This window comes from Crinia signifera, chromosome 1 (genome assembly GCF_055691185.1).
Source record: "Crinia signifera chromosome 1, ASM5569118v1, whole genome shotgun sequence".
In the NCBI taxonomy this organism is placed as follows: Eukaryota; Metazoa; Chordata; class Amphibia; order Anura; family Myobatrachidae; genus Crinia; species Crinia signifera.
In genome coordinates this window covers 355,090,908-355,102,537 of record NC_139217.1, presented here as the reverse complement: position 1 = coordinate 355,102,537, position 11,630 = coordinate 355,090,908, and the positions used below count along the sequence as shown (strand labels likewise).

The window sequence follows — 11,630 nt, the reverse complement described above, 5'->3', positions numbered from 1 at the left end:
GGATACCTACAGAATATAGCCAACGTTATAGCAATCTCCACTTTGTTCAAGATTGACTTAACCAAAAAACTGTCATTTATAGTAGTGCTGCTATCTGCCAGAAACAGCTTTTATTGCAAGATACCATATATAATCAATGCTGACAGGAATCTTGTGCTCTGTACATTTTAGTCCTGGTGAGCTTGTGGGTCATTATGCCGGGTGTCTACAATGTCCTCTGGAAGTGGGTTGTAGTTGGGATCAGCTTCAGGATCATCAAATATTTGTTTTCTGGAGAACAAAAACAAATCTGCTCAAATGGGAACATAGTCTCAATGTAATATTTCAATGTATACATCATATAGTGAATAGACTTTGATTTAAAGTTTTTCATGGTAGTGAGAAGTCTGAACAACTTGTATCTCCTGACAATAACATCCATGCATTTTTGGTAAAGCAATAGGGTAGCTGAGTACTGTCTAGCAGAAACCATTGTAAGAGAGAACGAGGAGGCAGCAATAGGCTATCTATGTCAATGGTGTTTGACAGGGAGTGTGCCTATTGGTAATTATTGATACACCTAATATACTACTATAGTCATTTTATAGAGGGCATTATGACTGCACCGTGCATTGCTGTGTGTCTCGTGTATGTGTGTATTTCCTTTCTGCTACAGGTAGGCGGTGTGTCACTGTGTGCTAACTTTATCATCTTGCAGGATTTAATACACCGCTACCAGGATCTGTGCCCTCTAACCTGACCGCAAACCAAAGTATCTGGTAGTGCAGTAAGTAACTGTCAGGTTTGTTTCTCAGAATGCTTTTCATACATTTTTATTTTATTGCGACATTGTTACTGACCTACCTATTATTTCAGTGTATTAGCTATTGCTACCTAAATAGTTTAAAAGATTGAAAATAAAGCAGTTATATCAAACTGTGCTGTGTAAACACGCGGCTATAATGTCCTCCATATCATACTTCAGCATAATGGATTATTCTGCAGTACAGGCTGTGCTGACTAAACTCTCTGCAAACAATGTCTCTTGCACCTGCCTCTTCATTGGAATTTTGCCAGCAGGCTATATAAGCTAATGGCTGGATAGAGGACATTATCTTGGGTTACAGTACTCACAATATTGCCGGTGTAACTAACAGCTTCTTTCCTCCAGGTTGGTATGGGAAAACGTCTTCTAGAAAGAAGTAAATGTGTCCTGTTATAATGCCTGAAAAGGAAGAATGAGGGGTGTATAAATTTAATTTTACCTTTCATAGGTGAAGCAAATCCTCCTCCTATGTACATAAACCATGGTAATATAAAACATTTGCTGATTACGAACTTACCCAGCAAGTCAATGAGACTGGAAGTCCCCATTAGAAGGGATAAGCACAATAGCACCCAGGGGAGGAAAGGAGCACGGAATGTCAGAAGACCGAAGAGGTTAATATGAATGAAAGGATTTCTACGGCACCAAACATATACCAACATTAGTGTGAATGCCTGGCCCAGGAATGAGAGGCCAATAACCATACCAAAAAGCTGTTTAACGTTAAGGAGGTAATAGTAATGTTAGCTGCAAACAATATACTCACTGATACTGATTCTGAGTTAGGAGCAAAGCAAGAAGCTATACCTTGGTAAATCCACGTGTCACTGACGATGGGGGGGATGTCCGATAAAAAAGGGGGGCAGGACTGAAATCTAATTCACAGTATAAAAATAACTACAGAATTTGTGGGCTACTTGCAAAAACTGACAGTATTTACCTTCCATGCCAAAAGAATAAATGCATGTATTTGCACCCCCTTGCCAAGGGGATATGTTACTGTTTTGCTTCCAACTCAGAATAAGATGCATTGTGACTTTAGTAGTCATTAGTTATAGAAACAGCATTTGACAACTGAAAACTTAAGCTGGCCATACATCAGAAAGATCGTTCTTAAGATCGATTGCGCTTATGATTGTGTACAATTTCCCTTGAAATCCCCGGCAGCCCTTGGTGGTTTTTGGACACACAATCTACTCACAATCCATCATACAATCGGTCATACAATCCATCTGCTGCATGATTGTGTACACAAGATGTGCACACAATCTGCATACAATCCATCTTACAATCAATTGAGTATGATTGGGTACAATATCTTTCTGATGTATGGCCACCTTTAGCCTTCCCATGTACACACTTAAACATTAGGGCTAAATATTTGGTGGGAGCCAATTAACCTACCAGTATATATTTCGGATTGTAGGAAGAAACACATGCTAGAATGTGGAGAATATACATATGTCGCACAGTCATTTTTATAGTAACAATGTTGCAGTTAACAGGCAAGCATGTTGTCCAAAGTCACTATTTGTATGTACAACTACCAATTATGGTAGCTACAATTTAAAAAATATATATATATATATATATATATATATATATATATATATATATATATATATATATATATATATATATATATATATATATATATATATATATATATACCTGGCGCTGTTAGTAAAATTATAAAAATATAGCTGCAGTCATTCAGGGAGTATTTATGCCGAAGTACACAAAATAATGAAGTGCATGTTAACACTATTTACCTGTAATAATATAATCACAACTAGAATCATACTAGCCAGTATATAGAACAATTAATACATTTCAACATACCAATCTGCCAAGCTTCTGATCACTGGACTAGTCCTGTTGGTAATAAATTTAGTGCAATACCTGCAGCAGAAGGGTTGATGCTCTTGGTAGTGTTAATTAGCAATATTTCCCAGTCATGTATAAGCAGAAATGGTACTCTTTACCTAGCACGGCGCCCACGATTTTGATCGTGGGCATCGCAGGTAAAAAAATCGCGGGCATTGAATGCACTAAAAATCGGGTGCGACCGACGCGATGCCCGCGATTTCCCATAGGGAACAATGTTAAATTTCTCAATTGACCCGATTTTACTGTTCAATGCCTCAATTGACACGATTTTTCCATAGGAAACAATGTTAAATGGCCCACAGAGGCCAAATAGCCACCCTGAAGTCTGAAATGGCCCCCACAATTGTTTACGCCACCCCACGATCAACGGCAACCCGAAGCGTGGCAAGCGGCGGCGGTACGCGTCCTACGACCTTTTCATACCCCCACTATCCACGTCGGCGTGGAGTTGAGAATAGAATAGTGTGGCGAGCGCAGCGAGCCCGAAGCGTGGCGAGCGCAGCGAGGGGACGCGGATACCTTCACAGGTAAACGCGTCCCTTCGCGGGCTTCACAGGTATCCGCGCCTCCTCGCGGGGCTCGCTGCGCTCACTATTCTATTCTCAACTCCACGCCGACGTGTATAGTGGGGGTATGAAAAGGTCGTAGGACGCGTACCGCCGCCCCTCGCGGGCTCGCTGCGCTCGCCACGCTTCGGGTTGACGTTGATCGTGGGGTGGCGTTAACAATTGTGGGGGCCATTTCACACTTCAGGGTGCCTATTTGGCCTCTGTGGGCCATTTAACATTGTTTCCTATGGAAAAATCATGTCAATTGAGGCATTGAACAGTAAAATCGGGTCAATTGAGAAATTTAACATTGTTCCCTATGGGAAATCGCGGGCATCGCGTCGGTCGCGTCGCACCTGATTTTTAAGTGCATTCAATGCCCGCGATGGGCGCCATGCTAGGTAAAGAGTACCGCAGAAATTGATTAAACCATCTTCGGATGAATAGTTAGCATGAAAGTTTAGAGCAAAACTAGTCCAAAGCAATTCTACATCACCATGTATTTACCTGGCAAGGTAATAAGCAGTGACCGGCTTCTTACGTATTTAGATGTCCCAATTTACTTTGCAGACCTATACAGATAACAATTGCACTTCCTGTCTGTTGGTGCCTACTGCCTTAAATACATTGGTGGCTTCTTCAGAAAACATGTCTTCTGAAGAAGCTGCTGAGCATTATTTAAGGAGGACAAACGAGTGGCCACAGGTACACAAGTTGGTTATTTCCTCTGTTCCTGCTTCTTATTTACAGTACCAAACACAGCGCTTGGGAGAAGACTGCACAAACAGTGCAATTAGGATCTGCATTAGTTTTCAAAGTTAATTGGGACAGCTAAACCCTAAAGACTCTCATTTCTTATTCAGAAACTGCTTTGTTTCTTAAAACCTATTCCAGGAAGCTGCTTCTAACTACTAGTTCAGTTGCATAAGGTTGTACACACACTTCTTGATTTAATTTGTTTGAGCAGCAAACAATAAATTTCTAGCTCCTCGATGGGTGTGGTATAATAAGCCTACAGAAAAGGGCAATGGTGTCTAAAGCTGGTTACAAACTATACAATATTGTTAGTGAATGATATTTCTAACAATATCGTTGGAACGCCCAGGCAAATGAAATAGGCCTTGTGACATTACCCCTCCAGCGGTTGATGAACTACTTATCCCAGCATGCCCTGCATCAGTTTTAGCATGGTCAAATAGCAAAACTGTAGCAAGGCATCCTGGGATGTGTAGTTCAACAACAGCTGGAGGGCTGAAGGTTCCCCATCCCTGTCATAAGCGATATCCTGCACATCGGTAAATATCTTCTAGTCTGTACCCAACTTAAGGTTAACTGGATATTGGGCAACAATTTTTTTTTTAATACCAAAATTGGTCCATTTCTCTGTGACCATGATTAGTGAAAATGTTGATGCTTACCACAGGTTGCTATTCCCAGTCGTAGTCCACTTGGATAGTAAATGTAGCAAAAGTTTGGAAATGATTGAAAAGTTTTTATTTGTTCCGAATTGACCTATTGACTGTCTAAGACACTGTCGATGCAATGACTGGAACCCTGTACACACAAGATGTCTGTGAACAATGTTGTTCAGACCTAACAGGTTGGCCATGCCGCACAGCTGATGCGGAATTATCAATACATCTGGCTGTGTAAAACTGACCGGTGCGATAGGTCAGCAACAGTAGTCATTAAATATGACAACACAAGTGAATAGGCATATTCAAAAAAAAATCTGCCATATACTTGGGGTATAAGTGTATGCAAAAGATCTTTTGTGCAGACACCTTACCAATGAATAAATTGGTTAGTGTGTAACTAACTTATCACCGCACCTGTTAAATGCTAAATAATATGAATTACAGTGAACTATAATTAGATCATTACAGTTGCAGACTAAAATTTCAAAGGATACAGTTAGGAGGAGTCCTCCAAAAAGAAACATAAATACAAAATCAGCCGTGCGACCTCTAAAAGAAGTTTCTTCTAACATTTTGGAGTATCTGTACCTGTAGGTAGTCATCTGTAAAGGAGACTAACCGTAATGGAATCATCTGTTATCATAAAAGGGAAGAAAACAAGCTATAAATAAATGCTGTACCAAGTTCAGAAGGGATGGTTTCAGCATTTTGGCAGTCACAATACTAACGCCAGAATCCTGACTACTGCCAGAAGACCAATGCAGGAATATTGACATTAATTACCACAAGAGGGGGGGGCTTCAGGTTGTGGGAGTAGCATATAATGTATTGAATGCAAATTTCACACTAGTGTTTGGGGGGGGGGGGCGCTTAAGTATACTTTCCTAACTCCTGTCCATATTCCCTCCATCGGGATACAGGTGTTGGTAGTCTGACCGGAATCTCCACCAGTGATAATCCGTATGTATCCCCTACAGAAGGCTTAAGGCCCCCATACATTAGGCCAATTCTCCTGTGAGCCGCCCGGCAGCTCCCCGGGAGGCTCACATACAATTTGGCACTTGATGAGCCAGTTTTTACATGTGATAAATCGCTTGCGATTTATCACATGTAAAACAAATGGGGAGCTGCAGGGCGGTGAGGAGTAGTGGGGGCGGGCGGCGGCTCTCAAATGAGTTCCCGGCAGGTGCCGGGTGCAGCGAGTGATGCTGACCTGGCCGGGCATGCTGTGATCACAAATAGCAGCGCTGCCGCTACGGGACGGGACGTACAGTGGCGGCTATTAGATTTTCAAAATACCTGTCAAATGACCGGCCGTTCTGTGATTGGCCAAGAGAGCTCTCAGCTAATCACAGAACGGCCTGTCATTTGACAGGTATTTTAAAAATCTAATAGCTGCCACTGTGCGTCCCGTCCCGTAGCGGCAGCACTGCTATTTGTGATCACAGCATGCCCGGCCAGGTCAGTGTGTCTGCCCGCCGTGCTCCCCCGGTGTCTGCATGCATATGCCTGTCAGGTGGGCAGGCATATGCATAGCATACAGGGAGGTCAGATGATCTTTTGTACTGACCGTCCGACCTCCCTGATCCGGTCCGATGCGCACGGGACCGCGCATCGGATCGCATCATATATCACACACCTGCGATTTTGAGGGCGATTTCACACGGTTATCGGCCCAAACTGCCGAAATCGGATGAAATCGTCCCAAAATCGCATAGTGTATGGGGGCCTTTACTTTCCAGTTCTGCACTGGATGCGTATATAAAGGAGAGCAAACAATGCTCCTATTTTTAACAAAATGATGCATTTTTAGCAAATCGACATACAAATAAGTTGAAGCCAGTTACAATTAAGCATTTGGAATGTATATCTTATATTCTACTTACTAGATAATGTTACACTTAGGGTGGCCATATACATGTGCTATTTCTCTGAGGGGTGAGTGCACGCGTGATCTCCCCTTGAGTTGCCCTGAAACCTCCTAGGGGGCAGGACTGCATACGATACACTGTATGCTGTCATTTTGCATCTGATGCATTTTGCATCTGAGCTTCTGCCACTATCTGTATGTATTTTGCATCTGATGTAAGGTATGCAATTCCAGCCAAGCCTGCCTGATTTGGCTGGCAATGGAACACATTTTACCTGCAGCCTGTGCAATCCTCGCATTGGGCCTGATGTGAATCACATGCGATCTGTATGCTTATCATGTGATTTATTGCTGCGATCACACAAAAAGTCATATGTGAATTGCCTTAGTATATGAGCACTTTTTAGTGTAAAAGCTATATCTGTACCAAGAAAGGATACACAAAAATCATATTGAACAAGAAACTGAAACCCAGATGTCCAAAAAAGAGAAAGTTGGTTACCAGTCTCCAAACCTGCAAAGAAGAATAAAGGTCTCATTTTGCTTTTACTCATGACATTCAGAACACTAATGCAGCATAAATCAAAGCCACCCCTCATCCTTCAAAAGACATTAATGCTTATAATATAACATGGCTGTAAATATAATGCTACTGGGTAACAAAGGGTTATTTATTAGAGACTTTACCAATATACTGGAGATTAGTTTAGATCCCTTTTATGTTCTGGGTGGTCTATTGTCTGCACAAAAATTAATGAACATTAAACTGTCACACTGTACACGTAAAGTCTCTAGCTTAACATAATAGAATTTCCTTAACAGAACATTATTAGGTACTTGTATACTATCACGGCGCCCGGCTACGCTGACAACTTAGCCTGAGGTACGTTGTCAGCGTAGCCGGCGCCTTGATAATACACTTTTTGATAGAGTGTGTGTGTATATGTGTAGTGCTTTATACTTACCCTCCTCCGGGCCGGCAAACGTCCATCACGATCCCCGCACCAATGTCCCCGATGGCAGCGATCAGTCCCCCTCCTCCGGCAGTCAATCCCCGGTGCCAGCAATGTACGTAATTCAGCGTAGTGCCACTGGGGTTGCATGGTTTCCTTGCTCCCCCAGCAGCACTACGCTAATTGCATACATTGTCCGCTGCGAGTGCCAGAGGAGGGGGACTGAACGCTGGTGCCGGGGAGTGACTGCTGGAGGAGGGGGACTAAACGCTGCCGTTGGGGAGTGATCGTGATGGACGCGGTGGCCGGCCCGGAGGAGGGTAAGTATAAAGCACAACACACATTTCCCCCACTAACAACATCCTATCCTCACTATACACGTCATAACCCCAGTATCCACGTGGGTGTGGAGTTAATTTTATAAAGTGTGGTGGGCGGCCACATATCCACGTCTCCTCGCGGGGCTCGCCACGCATAGGGCTCGGTGGTTCGCTGCGCTCACCACACTATAAAATTAACTCCACGCCCACGTGGATAGTGGGGGTATGACGTGGATAGTGGGGATATGAAGCATTGTGTATTATCACAAGTTACATAGTTTACGTAGCCAGCATAGTGGTGTATTGGTATTCTCAATACACCACTATGTAATGGGCACAGTGATAATACACAAGTACGCATTATCAACTACAGATGTAGTGAATTTATAAAATGACATATTATGGAAACCTGTACTTTAAAATTGAAAGTGTAATGACATATTATCCTTTGCGTCTGGTAATGTAGAATGATAGAAGTGATCAGTAAAGGCAGACTCACCTGCAGCTTTCTGAAGATTAAGTCAGGGTTGATGTAAAGCTGGAAAGGAGTGACCAGCTGTATTTCCTGAAGAGGAGAAATAGCAGATTTTTGCCATAGAATAAAACACTTCAGAAAGGATTACTACTGATGCATAAAGCTGGTTTGTTGCAATCAAAATATAAAGTTTTCAAACTTTAAATTCTATTCCCTGTCTACGCTATGAATATTGCTGGGTGAGAGATTCCTGACGCTGTTCTAATTAGCATGCAGCTACAGGTAAAATGTCAGTACTGTGCTGTACCTTTTAGATATTTTTATTTGCTGAAATATTCATGCTGACTTTTCTTTTGCTTTCGTGTACTGTAGAAAAAGACATCTATCTGACACTATTTAATTGCCACCAATACTTTGTTCAAAGTCCCTAGTCTGGCATGATATTATTACTTTTTTGATGGCGGCAGGGGGTGGTGGTGGTTGGCATGATGTCTCCACGTTTTTATGTCATCTCATTAGTCAATATCACGACAGCTGCATCATGACCAATCCTGGGTGCAGGTAATGGGGATAAGGTTGAAGTTAGGCTGCCTGGTTGATGGAAGTTAGTGTGCCTGCCCCATACATATGGGATTGCTGGGTCGGAGGATCAGGAATATTAACATGTTTAAAATTCCTGATACTTGAATTTCCTGGGTTTGAGTATTTTGTACCAGATGTATGGGGTCCTTTGCCCAGAAGCTGATAGGATCATTTCACTGTCAGTCTTCTGCCTGCAGAATTTTGTATTCAACCCTGTGGAGCACACTTCATGTAAATATACCACAAAATGTGTATTGTTAGCCTTTCAACATGGCACAGAACCTGCAGCTACTGCAATTGTTCCCCAAAATGTGTAACCGGACTGCATCTTTCCAGGTGGGGGAACCTTATGTAAATCTGAAAGTAGGAGCATTCCCAACAAAACACAGATAAGTGGACAGTCATGTGGAGGCACATCAGTGCACTAGTGTACCAAGGTTTCTCATGCCTGCATCTCCTGCCAGCACAGTATCAGCATAAAGTTATGCCAGCTGGTTACCTGATGGAAGGATGCAAAACTCCCCGAATCCCTCCCCCCTCTGAGATGCCCCTTACCACGGCGGCAGTGGTGACCACGCAGGCAGCAGTGTAAGCTAGGGTGACCGCCGGGATGTGGTCATGGTACCAGATGGAGCCAGGGTGAGCCATGCGTTCCTTGCAGCGTGCCCAGCTGTAACAACGCTGTATTCAGGGTAACAGCTGCTGCAGTCAGGTGCCAAGTGTCAGGTGTACCCAGACAGCCTCATCCTGTGCCACTTCCGCCAGCCTCGGGGGCATCTGTACGGAGTCCCGGCACATGAGCGGGATGCTGCTGCTGCGACAATTTATGCTCGTGCACAGCGGGCTCCTTGTGAGGCAGCGACCCGGCTGGCCTGGCACTATGATGGTCCTTCTATAATACCCGGCATGCAAGCCTTCAATTCCCTACTCCTGCTGGATAAAGTGTGGCTTACCGCCTCAACACAGAGGAGGGGAGCCGGTCTATGTGCCCCAGTACACCAGCAGCACCCATTTCGTTGAGCCTGCTCTTGTTTCTAAACGTCGCAGCAGACTGTATTGCGCATGTGCAAGGACGCCGCTACACCGTGACCGGAGCATCTGGAGGGGGAGGGGTGCAGCCTGCAGTCACAGTGACAGTGTTGCCAAATGCCAACTTGACGCCGGGTGTCTTGTACACAGCAGCTGCATGGACTGCGTATCCGGTACTAGCTACAGCATAGGCCGGGAGAAGGTACGTCTTTGCACCGGTCTTAGTATTGCGTGGTTCTCCTCATTTACAGTACAGTACAGTGGGGGGACATGACTGGTGATGTGACTAGCCATGGTGCTGCATTGCTCAGCGCCACTCCTCCTTGTGGTCTTTTACTTTCTATCCCATCGCGGAATGTGCCAAGGTAACAGTAGGCAATGCTTTACATCCATGCCTTCATCTCCCATACTGTACCGCGCAATAATCACACCCATATCACCATTACCAGCTAAGCTTACTTCACTGTAAACCCCTCCCCTTTGAGGTCACAAACTCAAAACGGCTGCTGGAGTGAGGAATACTGCCCTCTTTACAAAGATGTATTATTAAGCCTGGTGAAGAGATAGAAGGTGATAACGCACCAGCCAATCAGCTATATTTGAAAAATTACAGTTAGGAGTTGATTGGCTGATATGTTATCACCTTCTACTTTATCTCTTCTCCAGGCTTAACATCTGCCCCATAATTTGCCCATAATCTATGCACAGTTAGATCCATGGGGCAAATCGAACCCATGACCTCAAGGCTGTGAGGCAGTAAATGCTAACCATTGCACCGTGCGTTAGTTACCTTCCCATCAAAATGAAGGAACACCATAACAGTAATGTCAGGGTAGCAACTAGATCCTCTTCGCCGGTTGGACCAGTCATGGTAAACATGCATTGGGTCCAGGTCTTTTCGGAGAGAAAATAGTGGCCTGTGGAGAGCAAAGCGAGCTACCGTGCCCGAAGCGTGGCGAATGTACAATGCAGCTTAAATAAGAGAAAATAACCAACACTAAATGTTCATTACAACAAAATAAAAAATTCCTGTAAGGACATCAAACAACTTCCGCCCTCACCGGATGTCACATCCTGGTCTTTTCAGCGAAGGGGAATTCGTCACAACTGTAATCTCAGCGCCAGTGTCTGAACACACCTGAACAGAGCAACACTTGAATAGCTCAGTCGTGGTGCCATCTACTGTACAATGGAATGCAATACACTTGAAATGCCCATATCAGCCGGATAACCTCCCTGTAGTTGGTAATCTGGAAGTGATTACACTAATGTCGGAATCCTGACTGTTGAAAGTCATACAGTCTGGATCCTGACTTACGCTGGCTATTTTCCCTCGCGGGGGTCTGCTACCCCCATAGAGGGAGAGTAGAATAGGGCCCACAAGGGGCTTCTTTGAGCTCATCCTGCAGTTGGGATTCCGCTGTCGGTGTAATGCCTGTCAGAATCCCGCTGAGTGGGAAATCATACCACACCCATACCAGCTTTTGCTTTATAGTTGATGTCTGTAGACCTCAGTTTCCAGGTGGCCCCTTTGGCTGTGTAGAGGCCTTTCATGAAGCTGATTGTTTTCCACCCAGTAATGAAAATTCTGCTTGTTAGCTTAAGACAGACAAATGAATGTGAGCTTCATGAAGTACTTGCAGCGAAAAGGCTGGAAATGACCTGAGTGATACAAAATTTCAGAAATCGGTTTCAAAGGCAAATCGGTGGCAATGAAGACCACCATCTGGACGATATATT

General features: G+C 43.9%; 2 protein-coding genes across 4 annotated transcripts in view; one reads left to right on the top strand and one right to left on the bottom strand.

Annotated features, from left to right (window-relative positions):
* Positions 1 to 91: 91 nt before the first annotated feature.
* DERL3 (derlin 3) lies at positions 92 to 9,931 on the bottom strand. The gene is made up of 7 exons (XM_083148810.1): positions 9,417 to 9,931; positions 8,304 to 8,369; positions 6,972 to 7,045; positions 5,156 to 5,249; positions 1,323 to 1,518; positions 1,114 to 1,204; positions 92 to 270 (listed from the first exon to the last, which is right to left on the bottom strand). The coding sequence occupies exons 1-7, from the start codon at positions 9,507 to 9,509 to the stop codon at positions 168 to 170; spliced, it is 717 nt and encodes a 238-aa protein (XP_083004936.1). The 5' UTR covers positions 9,510 to 9,931; the 3' UTR covers positions 92 to 167.
* Positions 9,663 to 11,630, top strand: part of SLC2A11 (solute carrier family 2 member 11) — a 78,395-nt gene continuing 76,427 nt past the window's right edge. For all 3 annotated transcript variants that reach the window (XM_083148758.1, XM_083148749.1, XM_083148741.1), the window contains exon 1: positions 9,663 to 10,092. The gene's annotated coding sequence lies outside the window, so the exon portion shown is untranslated. The remainder of the gene's footprint in view (positions 10,093 to 11,630) is intronic.

Excerpts from the sequence above, each read along its gene's own strand:
- DERL3 (XM_083148810.1), bottom strand. The coding sequence starts at position 9,509 with ATGGCTCACCCTGGCTCCATCTGGTACCATGACCACATCCCGGCGGTC. Across the intron at positions 8,370-9,416 it reads TGGTCACCACTGCCGCCGTG|GAAATACAGCTGGTCACTCC; the intron begins GTAAGGGGCATC and ends TCTCCTCTTCAG. Across the intron at positions 271-1,113 it reads TTAGTTACACCGGCAATATT|AAAACAAATATTTGATGATC; the intron begins GTGAGTACTGTA and ends TTTGTTCTCCAG.